The 19,059-nt window shown below is 47.3% G+C and overlaps 1 protein-coding gene across 3 annotated transcripts; it reads right to left on the minus strand.

The window, feature by feature from the left end:
* Window positions 1-694: 694 nt before the first annotated feature.
* Window positions 695-18,983, minus strand: tecpr2 (tectonin beta-propeller repeat containing 2). 3 transcript variants are annotated; one of them, XM_084915454.1, is made up of 27 exons: window positions 18,761-18,983; window positions 17,722-17,830; window positions 17,506-17,646; window positions 16,861-16,989; window positions 16,633-16,764; window positions 16,400-16,557; window positions 15,737-15,890; window positions 15,486-15,638; window positions 10,957-11,089; window positions 10,602-10,828; window positions 10,279-10,498; window positions 9,887-10,133; window positions 9,614-9,809; window positions 9,113-9,340; window positions 8,967-9,034; window positions 8,783-8,898; window positions 8,504-8,677; window positions 7,642-7,822; window positions 6,116-6,257; window positions 5,776-6,001; window positions 5,618-5,707; window positions 5,446-5,543; window positions 5,234-5,369; window positions 2,933-3,081; window positions 1,813-1,954; window positions 1,588-1,737; window positions 695-1,504 (listed from the first exon to the last, which is right to left on the minus strand). In XM_084915454.1, the coding sequence occupies exons 2-27, from the start codon at window positions 17,800-17,802 to the stop codon at window positions 1,353-1,355; spliced, it is 4,023 nt and encodes a 1,340-aa protein (XP_084771580.1). In that variant the 5' UTR covers window positions 17,803-17,830; window positions 18,761-18,983; the 3' UTR covers window positions 695-1,352. The 3 variants fall into 3 exon arrangements, with proteins under 3 accessions (XP_084771580.1, XP_084771577.1, XP_084771579.1); XM_084915451.1 differs by having other exon boundaries at window positions 16,633-16,782; XM_084915453.1 differs by having other exon boundaries at window positions 9,887-10,129; window positions 10,275-10,498; window positions 16,633-16,782.
* Window positions 18,984-19,059: the final 76 nt, after the last annotated feature.

Here is a 19,059-nt window from a genome sequence, read left to right on the forward strand (position 1 = left end):
CTGCAAACTTTGACCCCACAGAGTCGAGCTTTTCAGTTCAATCAGCTGCATTTCGATGTCCTCTGTGTCCAGCCAGTTAATGCGAGACAATCCAGCTGCTCATTAAAGCTTTATGGTTTGATCAGAAAAGAAAACATTGGTCCAAACACCTGAAAGTCCCAAAAACACATTGTGAATTCGGCCCGAAGTCTTCGGATGTATCCGTGTATTTCTCGCGGTGCTGATGCTGAGCCGACAGCTCCTGAAGCATTTGAAGTGTTGGAATGTGGAAATTTCAACATCGCTTGAAAAAGCTGCCAGCTAGCAACGTCCCTCTCACCGGTAGGCTAAGTTATTTTTAGCCAATTACAAGTTGAATCTGGTAGTTGGGGTTAAGTAAGATACCATCAGTAAGAAGCGGCAAAACTAATGTGTCTACGCGAGCTAATCTGCAATGTGTACCACCGGCCCCGGCTATTTATTTTTTAATGCACCTTCTCAGATTAATTCACTGCATGTCGTGCCATCAGCTAACCCTTAGCGTGCCAGCTGTGGCACACGTGCCCAGGGTTGCCGACCCCTGGCTTAGACTGTTTGTTGGAGAGTTTGCTGGTTTGTTGATATCAGCTGAAACATGAAGGCAGAAAACATCTATTCGTTTTTCCTTGAAATTCTGTCAATCCAATCAATAACCATTGAATAAGCTGACGCTGCATCAGTGTTTAAATGTGTTTATTAAGTTAATGGATGAAACACAACAGGTGAGTTTACACTGACTCTGTCCAATCAGTCTACACAGGATGACATCACAGCTGCTTAAGATCCCATGGCAACACTGTCAGAGACAATCAGGCGGTGCTTAAAGGTCCACTAGACACCTGGGCCAACACCAGAACGACACTGCTGTCCATTAGAGTCCCGATTTCTGTTTTTGATTCAGTCTCCGGAGGATTTTTACTTGTTTTCATGCTGCTGCGTTAGTGGGCGGAGCTTCTGTCTATACCATGGTAACTACGACTTTTAATGAGCCTCAGAGGAAGAAAGTGGAGCCGCTTCAAGTCAGTGACACATCCCTTTAACATCTCTATTTACAATGACCCCATTAGAATAAGTTAAAAAAGAACCAAGTAGAATAGATCCAATCAGGACTGATCTCAGGGGGCACCCTGCCCCTCCCTTCTGCAGTTAAAGTGCTTCCTGTTAAAACCTAAATAAAACATTCACTTCATTTCCCAGCAACGACCTGGCCTACCTGAGTGGCAGCCATCACAGGAAGCCCAGATGTGATGTCACATCCTGTCTGTCCCTAAGGAAGAGGAAGTGCTGTCACTGATGTGTCACAGCACTGTCAGGCAACGCTGTGATGTCACAGGTTAGATGAGCTCCCATTCGTCATCAACATCATCCCCTCCAAGAGCAGGGCTTGAGGGGGGGGGTCTGAGGGTCGTCTGTGGGAGGAGTTTCGTCAGCCGATGGGACAATCCGCCAAGTTGAGTCACTGCCCACAACTCATCCTCTGGAGTGACTGCAGAGAGGGAGAAACACACCTGAGACACAGCTGTGTCAAGTATCGGTGCACCAGTATAAAACAGAATAAACCAGTCTTACCAGTGAACCAGCTGGCATTCCCAGGGATCTTCTTCCAGTAATCTCCGGCTGGGTTTCGTTCAGAGACGCCGTAGCGGCGAGCCAGATCTCCGTTTACGCAACGAACCCACGCAGTCCGACAGCTGAGGACTAGCTGACTCACAGCCAGACCTACACACACACACAGTGAGACACACTCACAGACAGACAGGTGTAGGCGGGTGATGACGTCACACAGGTGAGTACCTGGAACCAGCTCCCAGTCTGTCCCAACGGGCATCTCGTCGCTGAGCCCGGTCCTGACGAAAACGCTTCCTCTGTTGTCGAGCGCCCAGAGGAGCCTGTCATTAGGACTCGTCTGAATGCTCATCAGCTGCACTCCGATCGGCTGCAAAGACAAGACATCACAGTCACCTGGACAAGTGTCACTGCTTCTGAGGCTTTACCTTCAGGAAACAGGAAGTTAATAAAGGGAAAATTACAGGTGGAGAGAACGAGGCGTGAGAGAGGTTTAAACGAATGGTAAATGGACTTCTTACGTAGAGTCGAAGGAGCTTTGAAAGAAAAGTGTCTGGATTTCTTCAAGTTTCTTGAAGACGTTTCATCTGAGAAGTTTCTTGACTACTGAGAGCAACTGGTGCAGTCCAGATGCTAAGCCCTATGGGAGTGTCCCCCCAAAAGGGTCATGGACCAACTATTGATCCTCTACCTCAGCGGTCCCCAACCCCCGGGCCTCGGACCGGTACCGGTCCGTGAGTCGTTTGGTACCAGGCCGCGAGAGTAGAGTCTCAGGTGTGAAATGTATAGTTTTCAGGGTTTTTATCGGTTTTCAGCGTTATTTTGTTATCGTTTTGGTCGTTAACTCGGTTTTCCTGGGTCTTTTCACGTGTGTTATGAATAAATCTTCTTTTTTTCGGTACCGGTACTAGTTTTATTTTGTTGTATTTATCCGTGACACCTTAAAGGCCGGTCCGTGAAAATATTGTCGGGCATAAACCGGTCCGTGGCGCAAAAAAGGTTGGAGACCGCTGCTCTACCTAATCACACGAGCCAAGCTGTCAAAACAGGTGTGGGTCACAATCAGCCATGGTTTCTGGTGAACCACTGTGAGACCTAGCCCCACCCTATCATGTGACTTACTGAGGTCGAATGAATGAAGTACAGACATTTGTCTTTCTGAGCTCCATAGACTACGATGACCTGGGCGACTGAGAACCTTCACAGACTTCTTATGAAGAGCTTTTCTACTCTACACACTTTATACGACTCGGCTCATTCACCCATATTGATACAAGCACTTAGTATTCAAAGCACCTGAAAATGACCCTGCTGAAGTTAGGCGGGTTTACCTGTGGTTCGATGTTACCTGTACAGGTGGTTCGATCTGGATCCAGGCCGGCAGCATCATGCTGGGATTGAGCGGCTGCGTCCCGACTCTGAAGTAAACGACTCCTCGGCTGTCCACGGCCCAGACATTCTGACTGCCACAGCTCACGCTCACCAGACGCACACTTCCTGTAACACACAGGTGACGTCTTACCTGAGCTCATCGTGACAAAGGTAAACATTGAAACCTTCTCCTGGACTCATACGAAAAACAGAGCAGTTTGGTCTGAGCCTGACCAAGGAGCACAGATTAAACACGACCTGAAAACCCTTTTTATTTTTCAAAGTAACAGTAGAACATTTTGATCCTTTCTTGGGGTCGGGGGGGCACCATGGACAGGTCGCCAGGCTGTTGTCTGTTGACAGATAACCATTCACACTTACACCCATGGGCAATTTAGTATTACCACTTAACCTAGCCCCACTAACTGCGTGTTCTTGGAGTGTGGGAGGAAGCCGGGGGTACCCGGAAAGAACCCACACAAACACAGGGAGAACATGCAAACTGCACACAGAAAGCCTGGTGGTGGAATTGAACTCGGGACCTTCTTGCTGTGAGGCAGCAGTGCTAACCACTGTGCTGCACAGGAGGGAAGCCTGTGGCTTTGACTCAACACTGGAAACCTGACCAGACACGGGAAGGCTTGACAAACTGATAGTTCAGTTAAATCACTCATTTGTGATCACACACACACACACACACACACACACACACACGAGTTTATCATTTTTTAATAAAGAAAGAACATGTGACAACACAAAGTGTGTGCCATCATGTGTTCTTTGTAAATAAGATTCTCATTGGATCTGTGTGAGCTGGTGGGAGGAGCTAAATGACTTTCTCCCAGCTTCAAAACAAACAGTAACTGTTGTTTTAGCAACCAACACCCGTCTGAAGTCGCTGTGTTTTTCTCTGCGTGAAACTGAAACGTTACAAGAGACCGCTGACTCCAGAGAGGACGCCAGTCATGTGACCTGAGATAGTGAGAAGGTCAGTGGGCTAAAAACAGACTGGACATCTGAGACAGGTCGCAGTGTGACGCACACTCACAGACACACACACTGACCTATGAAGTGCCGCCCTGTTACACAAGTTCCAACTGTCAGTGTGACACAGAAACACAGCTGCTGTGTGTGTGCGTGTGTGTGCGTGTTTCTTGCTGATCCCTTTCACAGCAGTTTTTAAAATCACGTTAATGTTCACTCATTTGTCACAAATAAGGTCTCCTTGTTGAGAAGAAATGCAAAAAACATGAAACAAAAACGTGAATAAAGGAACAGGAAGTGTGTCGCTGCTTCCTGTTTTTAGGTTTGTTATATAATAGAGGCTGCATCTCTTGCGGACCCGTCCTTCACATTCTACGTGGGCCGGGTCCTCAGAAGGTCGGGTAGGCCGGAAGTAAACGGCTGTGAAATTGGACGGTGTAGGTTTCAGATTAGCGTCACCGCTGTCTCGGTGGAGTTTAATAAACTCGGCCGTCTGCTCCTTGCTGTCTAAAATATAACAGGACACTGGAGTAAACTCGACCGTCTCACACTTCTGATTAATCAGTTTTCTGTTTATTCAGCTGTGTGAAAACTAGAACTATAATCTCAGCCAAACCGATTTACTCAGGAACGAATAAAACACTGAAAAAAGCCAAATAACATTTTTAAGTTATCTAAGTGACTCATGTTTAACCTGAGTAGTGAAAGTGCGCGGGGGGTTTGAAAACGATGTGCGGGGAGTTTGCTGTTATCGCCCTGGCTAGCTGTCGAGCTGGTGGGTAACAGACGTCGCCGAAAACGTCGGAGCACTTTTGCAAATACGCGATATCTTGATAAACCGAGCAGATATTTGAAGTTTACACAGCTACATTGCGAAAATATCTTAAAAGTTTATTTTGTGACCCAGTAAGAGTAATAAGAGTATATTACAACGCCTGCCATTGTTGAAAACTGGAACTGGCTGGGCCACGCTATGAATTCTGGGATATGGTGGGCAACAAAGGACACGCCCGACCCATCTTTCAAATCTGGGGAAAAGGAGGACGCATTTGTCGGCCGGATTCGGAGGAGTCTACGAGTCTACGCCTTCGTCGCGTCGCTGTGACGTAATCGGTCTACAAATGCGGCCTCAGGAGGATGCAGCCCATGAATTTGGACGCCCCCACTGACACGTTTTGTTTGTTTTAAATTACAGCTTGGCAGTCACAACTCATCAGCCAATGAGTTTTGAGCTTTGATCTGATGGGCTCGCCCACTCGCACACAGAAGTATCAGAGTGAGTTCAGTTACGCACCGAGTTGGCTCAGGTCCAGGGGGGTCCAATGCAGTCCGGCAGGGCAGGACGGGGACAGAGTCCGAATGCTGACCCGGCCGTGCGTGTCTAGCCCCCACAGAGCGTCCCGGCAGGCGGACAGGTGAGTCAGCTCCACCTGAGCGCACACAGCATGCCATGAGATGAAGACACAGGTAACCCTTAAGACACAGACAGGTGGCAGGTGTGTTTACCTCAGGTGGTAAAAGGACTGACGAGGGGCGGAGCTCTCCATCCTGATCCCAAACGCAGAACAAGTCCTTCCTGCTCTGAGCCAGCCACAGGAAGGTACCTGAAAATCAGGTGACACGGGGTAGGGTTATGCTTGGTACAGGGCTCAGGTATGGGTGTGTCCAGCTGTGTTACCTTCTCTGTGAGGCACCGCTGAAGATGTGATGAAGGTCCACCTGGTGGCAGAGACGGTTCCTCTGGGAACTACGTTCTGCCAGAAAGTTCCTGAGACGAAAAGACAAATCAGCCTAGAGCCAGCTAGAGCTTACTGGACTCTACTGGACTTTACTAACCCACGAGGCTGCCACGTGCTAGGTGAAGCTGGTTCTGGCCCGAGGCCACCCAGATTCCGCTGGCATTGGCGCTGACCAGGCTTGGCTGGCACTGGGAGTACTGTGACAGGAAGGCCACAACGCGCTCCATGGGTGCTCTGGTTACCGTGGCAACACTCTGCGTGGCCTGCAGCAGGGTCTGGAACAGACTGCCCTGATCGAAGACCACGTAGTCCGAGATGCTGATCTGAAGGAGAGACACGGGCTGAACCAGAATGCCTCCAACAGAGACCCTAGTGATGGAAACCTCTTTGGCTGTCATTGTTAACATACAGTCTGTCGTACAGACGCTAAGGCTCACCTGCCACCAGTGATCGTCCTCGCCCTGCGGTCTGGACGAACACACGCCAGTCCGAAACCACAGGCTGCCGCTGGCATCCAGAGCCCATGCCGTCCCACCGTCTCCCAGGGCAACGCACATCAGCTCCAGACCCTGAGCCTCACTGTGACACACACACATACACAGGTGGTGAGGAGTGTACCTGATGGTGTGTACCTGTGCTGCTAGTTCACACCGCTTCCAGAAAGACCGTGTTTCTCCCACACCAGCTTCTCTTCACCGGGTCCAAAAATAGATTCAAAATCCTTCTCACATCCAACAGCTCTGTCAGAGGTCTCTTCCTGTTAAATGGGAGTTCTTCCTCTCCGCTGTCACCAAGTGCTGCTCGTAGGCGTTGATTGTTGCTCCGTTTCTTCTCTAATATTTTAGTGTTTACTGTGTGTAATGTGTAAAGTGCCTCAAGTTGACTGCTGTCATCTGATGCAAATGTCATAGTATTACTGTAGTAGTAGTAGTAGTAGTAGTACAAGATTAAGTAGTTCAATTCCTTGTAATCGTTAGTCAGCTTGCCTGTTGATCAGGGTTATCAGCTCGTGTACTACAATCAGCTGGTTTGAGTTCTCGGAGGAGGAAAATAGCGGGGAGTGTCCCCCGCGCATATGGACATAACTCTTGTTTTTATTGCACAAAAGGATGAGATGGCAATGGTAAAATGGAAATCTGCATCCAGGACTGAAGCAACTGTGTAATGCTGCTAACACAACTGCATAGATAGCATGCTAACACTAAGTTAGCGTCACTTTGGGTTCTTGGCTAAGCCTGAGTAACAGCTGACCCCAGCCACGCACTGTGAGCTGCAGTGAAGCCAGCTGCTGCTGAACTTCATCAGGTAACAAACGGTCAGGCTGCAGCCTCGTTTTTTTCAATTTGTATATTTATAAAACTCCAAACAACAGTTGCCTCAACTCACTTTATATTGTCAGGTAAAGAGCCTACATGAATCACTTTCACGTCTCTTTGTGCTGTCGGCTTTATGTTCATACCCAAATACTAAGAGAAACATGTGTGTCCTCATTAGGACAGATATTTGTGTTGGTGTGTGGGGCTGTAGCTTGAAGTTTATATTGTCTCATAATTACTGTTTAACAATGTGTTTCAGGTTGTTTTACAGAGAAATGCCATAGTAATGTAACGAATAGTGTAAAGAATGACTTCCTCTTGGAAGTAGTTAAGTAACATACTGCATTACTTTAAAAAATGACTTTTTTGAGTAATGACCCCAACGCTGATCACAACAAAGAGCGGAAACACCTCCGACAAACATTTGACAGCATGTCATTAATATGCATTAATGTCATGTTTTTGATATGCTGCTTAGAGATGGTGATGAGTGTCAAATTGGAGCCAATGACAGTCGATGAAATTGATAATGGAACCAGAATTCCCATCTCTATCCATGATTATGTTATACTTTCTACCCTTGCTGCAGTAATAGAGTAGTATTCCAGTAGTACTGCAGACCTATGATAGTATTGCGGTAACAGTACCTGATGGTGTCGTACTTCCAGCCCTCACCCTCACTGCAGTAGCTGTTCAGGCCTTCTCGGTAGAATAAAGCTTGGTGCTCGCTCAGGGCCCACACCACACCTGCCCGCACACACACCTGGCTGAACACGCAGGGGGTCTCCACCTTGATGGAGCGAGCGCAGGGCCGCTCCACGCTCAGACCTGAGACACACAGTGTAAGAGTTTCATTACAGAGCTTATCTGATGTAAAGGGTCAGCCTGGTTTAAGCTCTCGGGCTGGTTGGTTAAGAGCAGCCTGATCGGTGGCTTTTCGTTGGTTCGGTTTTATGACCGATGGTCATGGGGTCGAGCAGATCGATCATGTGTGGTGGAGAGGAGGAGCTCTGACCTTACTGATGTTCAGCAGTCACAGTGAGCAGAGCTCTCCTCAGAACCGGTTTTATTGATCTGGGTTTGATTTTGTTTAATCCTAGTCTCTCCTGACAGCAGAGCTGGAGGCAGGTGAAACCTCTATGGCAAGGCGCACTCTGCTGGTCACACACTTTACAGCCGCATGTGTTTACATAAAGTTATGGATGTTGGAAAAAAAAAAGAAGAAAGAGAGAATCACGTTTTTCCTCTCAGTGAGTTTAGAACTTCCTGCAATCAGAGGAGGTGAGAACACCTGCTCAGGCACTCAGGTGACTGATGACGTTGCAAGTGGAATAATATTTGTGTCTCAACTGCTTTGTTTTAAAAAAAAAGTTTGCAGCGACATCATGAAGACTAATCCACCAACACAGACCTCTGAAGGATCAGCTGACAGGAAGCTCACACGTTCTGTAAAACCAAAGAGTTTACTGTGACATTCAGGCAGAGCCATTTGTACAGGTGCATAGTTACCTGTCTGCAGGAAGAGATCCCCATTGGTCCTGATGATCCAGGCAGAGTCATCACTCAGAGCGACGAATGCCGCCTGCTCCACAGCTTTGTACCAGTGACGTTTTCCTTTCGCCGAAAACTTAGCACACGCGAACGCCGTCAGGCTCTTCTGCTCCACCTTCCACAACAGGTTACCTGCAGGGTTAGACAGGTAATATGGAAATAATTCACCTACACAGGTAACAGTATACTCACTATAAAACAACAATGACATCAGCAAGTAAAGACATTATCGCTTACCTGAAGGCGATAATGCCATCTGGTGGACGTTATCCTCAAAGCGCTGCCAAGTGAGTCCAGTTTCAGGCAGAGGGCTGCAGAACAGCCCGCCTTTAAAGTCCAGACACCACACATACCTGAAAAGGAACACCTGTCACACATCTGCACTCACCTACTCATCACCTGAGGGATCAAGAGAGCCTACCTGTCCGTCACCTGCAGGCTCAGTATCCCACATCCTGGTCCTGAGTACCCCATCCAGCTTTCCGCCAACTAAAAGACACATTCGTAGGAGACATGAAGGATTCTCTGCACAGGTGTAAGTCTCACCTAGTCAGGTTTCTGTCTAACCTGGTCAGGTTTTAGCCGGTCTCTCTCCTGGCCATCCTGGTCTTGAGAATTCTCCGTTGGATTGGTCAGGCAGGTGAGGGTGTCCACAGCATTACCAGCAGGGGGCAGCGTGTGGCTGTAAATGTCATCGTCTTCATCGCTGGACAAACTGGGCTTCCTGTCCAAATTGGACACGGTAGAGTGGAACATTTGGTCTGCCATACCAGCAGAGGGCGCCAGGACATCGTCCTAAATGCACAGAGGGAAAATTAACTTCACCTGTGCTAAACACGCAGATCCACAGACGAGTTTCAGGCTCAAACCCTGACCTGTTAAGACTTTATTGATACTGATACCATTACTAATAGAAACTCTTACTGATACATCTTGCCAAAACACAGGGGATGACTGAGCAGGTGTGATCCCTGGAAATGTAGGTGGGCCTCAGCTGTAACAGCAGCTGTATTTACACACAAGTCACATGTTCATGAATGTTTGTCAGAACCTTCAGCTTAGACACACCTCCTCCTCCAGCCCAATCAGAGGGCTAAGAAACTCGTCAGCCTCCACCGGCTGACGATCTGGCAACTCCTCTGCTTCCTCAGTGTTCTGCATGTAGGAGAAGGTGCACTCCAGCAGCAGATCCACATCAGGTGTTGGGGGTACGACCTCAGCACCAGGGTCCGGCTGGTTCTCCAGGCCTGGGAGGAACAGGGAGCTGAAACAGGAGGAAGAGAAAATCCGGTCAGCAGGTGGTGCAGATCAGACAGAACAACACCATCGTCAGATATTCACCCAGTCTGGTGGGAAGAAGCCTCCACCTCCTCTTCTTCCTTCATGCCTCTCTCTGAGACTCTCGTCTCCCAGGGGCCCTGATTTGGGTGGTGTTCTGGAGAGTTCTCGTTCTGAAAATCCACTCCAACGAGGGAGGCCCGGTCGCTCAGAGGAGTTCCACTTCCTCCGTCACTGACACTCCCGTCCTGAACTACAAACATGGAGTCTGAACAGCTGCTCTCAGAGAGGCGGGTCGCACCGCCGCTGTCTGAGGAGAGAGAGACAGGTCAGAATCACACACTCACCTGTCTGTCTGGTCTCCTGTTCAAACTGTTGCTCTGTGTACTCGTCACAGAGTCACATTGGTCATAAAGTGGTAAAACGCTTTACAGAGTGGGAGGAGTCACACTTGCCTTGTCGTCGCCTCTTTTTCTTCTTCACTCTGATGGGCTTTACCACCAGCTCCTGTTGCATCTGCTCCTGACCCAGGGGGGTGCTGTAACGTCTGGATGTCAGCTCGCAAGAACCACTCGCTGGAGCGTTTCCATGGACACCATCCCATGAAGTGACGGAACTGCTGCGGCTTCGAGAGCTACTTGCGAACAAACCGGACAGCTGGCCAAGCTCAGTAACCTGGAATTACGACCAAACACACCTGGTTACCCTAACAAAAAGGACAGGTATGGTTACTGCAGGCTGTCCCAGGAATCCAGGTAAACCACAGCAGCAGCCATACCTCCAGTTGCTGCTCCTCCTCTGCCTCCTCCACTTCCTCCACTCCTCCCTCCTCTTCTTCCTCTGCTTTCTCCTGTCCGCCCTCCCCTCCTTCGCCATCCTCTCTTCCCCCTCCCTCTGTAATGATGGCCATGGTTCTGATTGGCTGAGCAATTTCCACTGATCCGACTGATCGGAGGATGGTGGGTGTGGTCAAGGGTGAGGACAGACAGACAGAGAGGTCCAACACTGACAGACAGAACGAGGGTATGTGAAAAAGAGAATTGGTGAGATTATACTGGCAATGGGCTTTTAGTAGTAGTAGTGGCAGTATTATGCTCCTGTGATATTATACTGGTAGTGCTGGAGTTGCTCACAGTTGGAGGCAAGACCCTCGGGGCTATTGGACAGGCGGATGATGTCACGATCTCCTTTCAGGACGAAGATCTCGTTGTCACAGCAGGAGACAGACACAATGTCTCCGCTGCTCTCCAAAGCTCCAATGATCACCTTAAGAACACAGATCAGTTAGAAATTTAAACAACATTCACAAAACGCTCAGAAGATTCAGATTTATGCAAAATTAATCCAAAACACAAAGCAGTTCAGAAATATGGGAAATGTTATTAAGATGCTACTTTTTAAGATGGATGTTGTCTAAGGAGCTTGGAAAGAAAAGCGTCTGGACTTCTTTAAGTTACTTGAAGACGTTTCACCTCTCATCCGAGAAGCTTCTTCAGTTCTAAGGTCAAATGGTGGGGAGTCCCAGATTTAAGCCCTGTGGGAGTTTCCCCCCCACAGAGGGACAAAAGGACCCCCTGATGATCCTCTACCTAATCAAAGGTGAGCTTATTGTGAAACCTGGCCCCACCCTATCATGTGATTTTCTGAGGTCAGATGGCCCAGGATGTGAGTGGGCGTTAAGGCGTCTGGGGAGGGAACTCAAAACTGGATTATAGATGGCAGACAGTTGGTGTCGTAAACCCCCGCCTCTGTTCAAAGATGGTCGCTCACAGTGGACATAGATGCTTCTTTCACTCCTCTTTCAAACCATCTGTCCTCTCTGTCCAAAATGTGAACATTGGCATCCTCAAAGAGTGACCTTTGACCTTAAGATGCAGATGGACTGCAGAGTCTTGTCCTGTGGAGGTGGCTCTTCTATGTTGTGCCATGCGCTTGTGAAGTGGCTGTTTGGTCTCTCCAATGTAGAGGTCTGGGCATTCCTCGCTGCACTGTACAGCATACACTACATTGTTAAGTTTGTGTTTTGGAGTTTTGTCTTTGTGATGAACCAGTTTCTCTCTGAGTGTGTTGCTGGGATGTTGTGCTTGGAGAAGATGCTCCTGAGTTTTTCCGATACACCGGCTGCAATGTTTTTGTGTTTGTCTTTCTTATCCTCCCTCGCTGGTGTCTGATCTTCTTTTCTGTGCATCTTGCTGACTTTATAAACGCCCAATTAGGATAGCCGCACGTTTTGAGTGCTTCCTTTACATGTGTGTGTTCCTTCTTTTTTCCTTCAGGCTTAGAGGGAACATGTTCTGCCCGGTGGTGTAGGGTCCTAATTACTCCAAGTTTGTGTTCCAAAGGGTGATGGGAGTCAAAGAGGAGGTACTGGTCCGTGTGTGTGGGCTTCCGGTAAACTTTGATGTTGAGTTTGCCGTTCTCTTCAATGTGCACAGCGCAGTCCACGAAAGGCAAACAGTTATCCTTTGTGTCTTCCTGGTGAACTTGATGTTTTTATCCACAGCGTTAATGTGCGCAGTGAAGGATTCCACTTCTTGTGTCTTGATTTTGACCCAGGTGTCGTCTACATATCTGTACCAGTGGCTGGGTACTCTTCCTTTGAAAGAGCCAAGAGCCTTCCTTTCCACTTCCTCCATGTAAAGGTTGGCTACAATAGGTGACACGGGGGAGCCCATGGCACAGCCATGTTTTTGTCTGTAGAAGCCTTCGTTGTATTTGAAGTATGTTGTGGTGAGGCAGAGGTCTAACAGTGAGCAGATCTGATCGGGTGTGAAGTTGGTCCTGTCTTCCAAGGAGCTGTCTTCTTGTAGTCGTTTTCTGACAGTCTCCACGGCCTCCGTGGTGGGTATGCAAGTGAAGAGAGGACACCATGGTTTCATCTGGATCCAGGGTAAGTTTCAGGACCTTGTCGGTGAAGTCGGTGGAGTTCTTGATGTGATGTGGCTAGGATGGTAGCAAGGTGTTTTGCAATGTTGTAAGTGGCTGAGTTTATGCTACTGACTATGCGTCTGAGTGGGACCCCTTCCTTGTGGATTTTAGGAAGTCTGTAAATGCAGGGTATGGCATCCCCTGGGTAAAGGCGGTGATATGTAAGGCGGTCAGTGATTTTGTCCTTTTCAAGGTCTTGAAGACAAGCTATAACTTTCTTTTTGTAGCTGCTTGTGGGGTCTCGCTTTAAGGCTTCGTAGGTGTTGTTGTCACTGAGGAGTCCCTTTTTAAAACTTGTTTTATTAGTTTTAATCTTTTAACTGTATGCATCAAGCAAAAATTTAATTATATGCAACTTTCTCTGAAGAAATTTGTTTAACATTTAAACCTATTTTCTGCACATTCCAGCACATATATTTTTTTTTGTGTTTACACTCACTCTTTCAAATAGATGCAAGTAAAACACAGCAGAAAATAAATAAAATCAAAGACTAGCGGTCCTTTTGCTCTGTTTTCACCTGTAAAGCAGGAGTGCGGTACGCGGAGGTTTACCCTGGTGCAGGTGTGCCGCGGCGGTCAGTGGAAGAATCCGCGAGTTTCTCTGTGAATTTCCCATTACGTCGTAGCGCACTGGGTGCTTGCTTGGAAGTTTAGGGGGTTTTTTTCGCTGTAAAAAAGAAGTTTTCTTCCCACGCACAACGGACGCTAATGTTTTTGTCACTTTTTATGGAATCAAACTCAAAATAAGGTCAGTACTTCCACGCTTTAAACGCTTTAAACGCTGCACGCTCACACTCTCTCCTGTACTCGATATATTATCCATTGTTGATCTGCACACAGCTGTTGTCACCAACGTCGCACTTGCTTACGTCACTGTCATGAGACGTTCTCGCAAAAAAAATCACGGTTTTAGTAACGCAGTAACGCAGCGTTCCTACGGGAAAGTAACGGTAATCTAATTACCGTTTTTGCAATAGTAATCCCTTACTTTACTCGTTACTTGAAAAAAGTAATCGGATTACAGTAACGCGTTACTTGTAACGCGTTACTGCCCATCTCTGGTGATGAGGTCCACTATGGGCAGCTGTTGTGGAGAAATGGCAAAATTGAGTCCTTTGGCTAATACTCTCTTTTCAGGTTCAGTGAGATTACAGTCTGAAAAGTTCTTCACCCATTTTTCCTGTGTGTGTGTTTTCCGGTGTGTGTTCTTCACTGTGTTGTGTAGGTTCTGACTGAGGAGTGTATGTTTTAGAAAGCAAAGTGTGGAATTTCCTGCGTTGTCTCTCTTTTCTTTTAGAGTGTTGGGCCCGCTGAGCCTTGTCCACAAACTTGTAAACCTTTTCTAAAATAGCAGAGGGTTTTCAGTTCCTGCAGAGTCTGGCTAATCTTGTTCTGGAGGTCATCTATAGTGAAATGGACCTGTCTTATCCTTTCACTTAGAAGTTGATTTTATGCTCCCCCTAAAAATCAACTATGTCCCCTGACCATGGATCCAAGGCGTAAACCCTTAGGAACAACTTTGTCTGCATCTTAGGTTGAAACAGAGATGGTTCCTATAATCCGCTAGTTTCCATGATTCCTTTTCATACTGCCGCACCAGTTGAAGGGTGTTCCTCACAAAATGTACGGCAATATGTGTTTGAAGGTTCTCAGTCATCCAGGTCATTGTAGTCTAAGCAGCTTGGAAAGAAAAGCGTCTGGACTCCTCTAAGTGGCTTGAAGCCGTTTCACCTCTCATCCGAGAAGCTTCTTCAGTTACGTAACAGAGTATGGAGAGAGTTTACGAAAGAGAAGCAAAAAAGAGTCGTCAGGTGCTCAAAATAAACCTTAGACTCAAACGTTAGAACAGGCTTTTCCCTGCAGCACGCCATGTAACAAATACTTACAAAGGAAATGGTGGCCGTTACAACTTATATCTAAAAATATATCGTTTCATGCCGAAATTCACTGAATTTACAGAAAATGCACCATTTTGTGATATATGTCTCATATCGGGATATGAGATTTTGGTCATATCGCACAGCCCCAGTGCTGCATATGGTCATTACATCTTATCTCTGTCACTTTCCAGTGCAGTCAAAGCCTTTGCAATTTCAATAGTGATATTGATATTATTGAACTTTGTTCTAAAGTTTGACCGCACAGTGCCTTTGTTTGTGCTATCCATGTTAGTATTTGGGCTACTTTGTGGACAAGTAAAACTTTGGCTCTGTGTTACTGCCGAAGGTGTTGACATACCAGTATTGTGTCCTTATTAAGAGATGGAGCTGCTTTGAAAAAAGTAGCACGCGGTTTTCAGAACTTGTCTGTTAAGCTGCTATATTGGTCATGTGACGCCCACAATTCCAGAGTACACATTTGACGTGAAGTAAAAGAAGAGGGTTTGTAAACCGTGTGGAGCAACCGTCGCCGGTAAAAACACAACACACTTTTACATTTTATATTTTGGTCAGATTACTTAACCTCTAGTCTACGATAACCTTATGATATTTAGTCAACTGAAAATAGACTAAAACGAAAAAAATTTAGATGCCTAAATTAAGACTGAAACTAAGTCCAAATTTATTGTGAAAATTAACACTGCCTCAAAAACCCTATCCCCCATATTTTTTCCCATACTGGCTTCTCTTTTACTTGCTCCCTGTTTGGTCCAGAATTTAATTTAAAAGCCTTAATGTCATGAATAATCATACCCCACGTTATCTTAAAGATCACATCGTTCAATCAGAAGTACCTGGTTCAGACAGTCCAGGACATAGATGCTGTACTCATTCCAACTGAGGATCCAGCCCTCTTTCAGGAAACAACTAAGCAGCCCGAGCTGGCGGTCTGCTGGACGGTACCCTCCGATCGGGTCAGGACGAGGAAACAACTCAAACTGAGGTATCTGAGTCAGGCAGGTGTACAGAAAACAGGTCTGTTACTAACACAGGTGTATCAATTTCAGTGTATATGTATAGGTATGTGTTGGTGTTCCCAGTGTACCTGTGAGTTAAAGAGGGGCTTGAGCAGCCGGGTGTCCTCCACCTGTCCTCTGATGTCAGACCTCCACAGTCTGAGTCCAGGTCGAGCAGCAAACACCTGAAGGTCACTCTGTTTACAGAGAGCAGGTAGGAAACAGGCTCCGAACCGTCCACTGCTGTAACAGCACACAAATTCCACAGTATCAGTACAGGTACAAGTGATGCTTCTGTGTACGAGTATCACCAGTGAGCACAGGTATAGATAATATAGACGAGTACCACTAAATCAGTAACCGGTAAAATTTTAGGGTCTTTACCTTACAACAGCGGTCCCCAAACTTTTTTGGGCCACAGACCGGTTTAATGTCAGACAATATTTTCACAGACGGGCCTTTAAGGTGTGGCGGACAAATATAAGAAAATAAAATGACACGACCAAGACAAAAACTGTGGCATTTTGTAAATATAATAATAAACACAAATTCACTGTGTAATTGTGTAACTTTATTAGCAGCATCCTCCTGAAATGCGCCAACAACACTGACACCCTCCTCTCTGCCACTTAATGCTCTCTGGTCGCTATGGCAACGTGTAAAAATTTCTTTCAAAATACGACACACATCTGCAACAGGAGGTGAGATGAGGATGGGGTAAGGGGATGGGGATAGGTGGGGTCTGGGGTTACCTCTTGCGGGGCTTGGTGCCCAGCTGTAGCACTTCCTGTTTCTGTGTGCAGTATAGCAGGGATCTCTGCTGCGTTGATACCAGCAGCACCTGGTGACTATACTCCATCTGAACCACACCTGAGGACTCCTCCAGCAGCAACACAGGCTTACAGACCCCCTGCACAGACGCACACACACGGTGTAAGGGCGGGTGTGTTACAATGGACAGGACGGAGGCAGTGTGGGTATTTACCTGGTCCAGGTCCAGAGAGGTGAACACAACTCGTCCTTTATCGTCACCGGAGAAAAGCTTCATCCCGTTTGTGCTCCACGCCAACGCTGTGACAGAGCCTTTATGGAGGCCGACAACATCGAAACGCCGCAGCTGCACAGAGACAGACAGCTGTGTGTGTGTGTGTGACACGGGTGCACAGAGGCAGAGGGGGTAACAACAGCGTTCATTGTCAATCAATCTTCTTACCTGTTTGTTGCGACCAGGAAGCGGAGATACCAGCTGAAAGACTGCAACCCGTCCTGAAGAGGTTCCTACAGCAACCAGGTCATCAAAGCAGCTGAGCAGCTTCACAGCTGTGATTGCATCATACTTCCCCTGTTACACACACACACACACACACACACACACAGGTCAAAAGCAGTCTCCTGTCTCTCGGTCTTCCAGGTGTGAACTTGTTACCTGTCCTATCTGTGGTGAACAAACATCTCACCATGCACTGCAACATGTTTTATGATCATGTGATCTGTCTCGGTGCGTCTCACTCCTGTTAAAACCTTTTCAAGCTCTCACAGGTGGCTCCAGGAGAGTCTGAGGTTGAACCAAATGTAACCTGTAACACCTAAACCTGAATGCATCACTGATCACATGACTGCAGGAGATGATTGTCACCTGTCTGAGCACACCTGCATCAGTGTAAACATGAGTTAATGAAAGTCTGAGCGCATCATCCAGATGCAAAGGTACCCGTTTAAAGTATCCAAATATAATTTCTGTCTTTATTTAACCTGCCAGCTATCTGACATCACCTGTGTGCCATTGCCTGTCTGACACAAGTCCACATAAACCTCCCCAACACTTAGTATCTAAGTATTGTAGGAAAAGACCTCTCACCTCTAAGCTGTATTTGTTCAGGTGTGCGAGCCGGCGGCAGTACAGGTAGAGCATACCAATGCTGCTGCCCACAGCCAGGAAGTCACTGCTACTGTCCAAAGCTGTCAGGTAAACCAGGACTGACCTGAAGCCCCGCTGCACCTGCAGGGAAACAGGGGACCCCTCAGCTTCATCTCTGACACCATCATCATCATCCACACCTCGACAGGTACATACCTTGGCTGGGATGGCATTCAGCAGGTAGTAGAGTGGGCAGAACTCCCTCAGGACAGACTGCGGGGCCAGCTGAGCAGCCATGTTACTGCCGAGGTGAACTCAGCTGATCCTAGCAAAAAAACAACAACACAGAAATACACCTGAGGACAGGTGAAAAACCTGCTCATCACCTGCAGGAGCCTGAACCAAAGAGTTCAGTGAATATCTGTTTAGAACCTTCCGGCTGTTCTGGGAACGCCAGGAAGTCTCTCACTACCGTCAGGGTTTTAATCTTTAACCCTTCACCAGTCTGCGAGGGCGGCGCCCTGAAGCACGTGAACGCCTGAGATTTACCGATAGTACGGCAGCTCAGTGGATCAAACAGACACCGAATTAAAAAAAACGCTAGCCAAGCTCAAACGGTGCTGCTGAACACTGATCTAATTTTCGCTGAGGCGGATTCACAGTAAAATCTCCGTTTGTTAAGTGGAGTTCGGCGTGGACGCCATGAAGGTCCCTATTCCTGATCAATTATCAATGAGCCTTTACGCCAGAAACATGTTTGCGGTTCGACATCTGGCAGCTACATCAGCGACGTCATTCTAGTTTTCATTAAAATAACAATAAAGGTGAATCTGCAGTTTGAAAGCGACCAGCCTGAACAAACGTTGAAATTTAACCGGATTTAAAGCCTGTTCGGTGGAGCAGACTTGTGCCAAATAAAGCAGAACCGTTTGCTGGATGTTATGGAAAGTCTTGGTTTCCCTTAAGCTTCTGTTCTTGTGTTCCAAACTCAGCAGATCTTAAAAATGGCCGTTTACTGAACGGAGTTTGGTTTGACGCTGCAAAAGGCTGATGTTAGCTCGGTAAGCTTCTGTGGAAGGTGACAACTGAGAATAAATATCCCCAAAACGAAGTGAACAAACAAAGAAATAATTAAATAAACAAAAACAAACAGTCACCGCGTTGTTTACACATAAGTGTCCGGGCTAGCATCAGTGTCGAACGCTGTTAGCACGCTGGCTAACACCGGCGCGTGAAGGAGATCGTGACATCTCACCGAAAGCTGCCCGCGAACGAGGCCGCGCAGATGTTGATCCAGGTGTTTTTGGTGCAGCTGGATGTTGGGGATCGGACAGGTGACATCGCCCTGCGTGACTGCTTCCAGCGAGGCCGTCCGCAAACTGCGCCACCTGCTGGTCACAAGCATCAAGACGCTGCGGCTCCCCTCAGCTTCCGGTTTTTATTTTTATTTTAGGTGTTTGTTTGTTTATTCTGGGTAAAACCTAAACTCCACCGATAAAACTCCATCTCCCGCCTTATAATTAATAAATAAACATAAACATTCAGAATTTAATG

This window comes from Perissodus microlepis, chromosome 19 (assembly GCF_051167445.1).
Source record: "Perissodus microlepis isolate ML-2025 ecotype Zambia chromosome 19, ASM5116744v1, whole genome shotgun sequence".
Lineage (NCBI taxonomy): Eukaryota > Metazoa > Chordata > Actinopteri > Cichliformes > Cichlidae > Perissodus > Perissodus microlepis.

Excerpts from the sequence above, each read along its gene's own strand:
- tecpr2 (XM_084915451.1), bottom strand. The coding sequence starts at position 17,802 with ATGGCTGCTCAGCTGGCCCCGCAGTCTGTCCTGAGGGAGTTCTGCCCA. Across the intron at positions 10,829-10,956 it reads CGAGGGTCTTGCCTCCAACT|TGTTGGACCTCTCTGTCTGT; the intron begins GTGAGCAACTCC and ends TCTGTCTGTCAG. Across the intron at positions 3,082-5,233 it reads CCTGGACCTGAGCCAACTCG|GAAGTGTGCGTCTGGTGAGC; the intron begins GTGCGTAACTGA and ends TGTGTGTTACAG.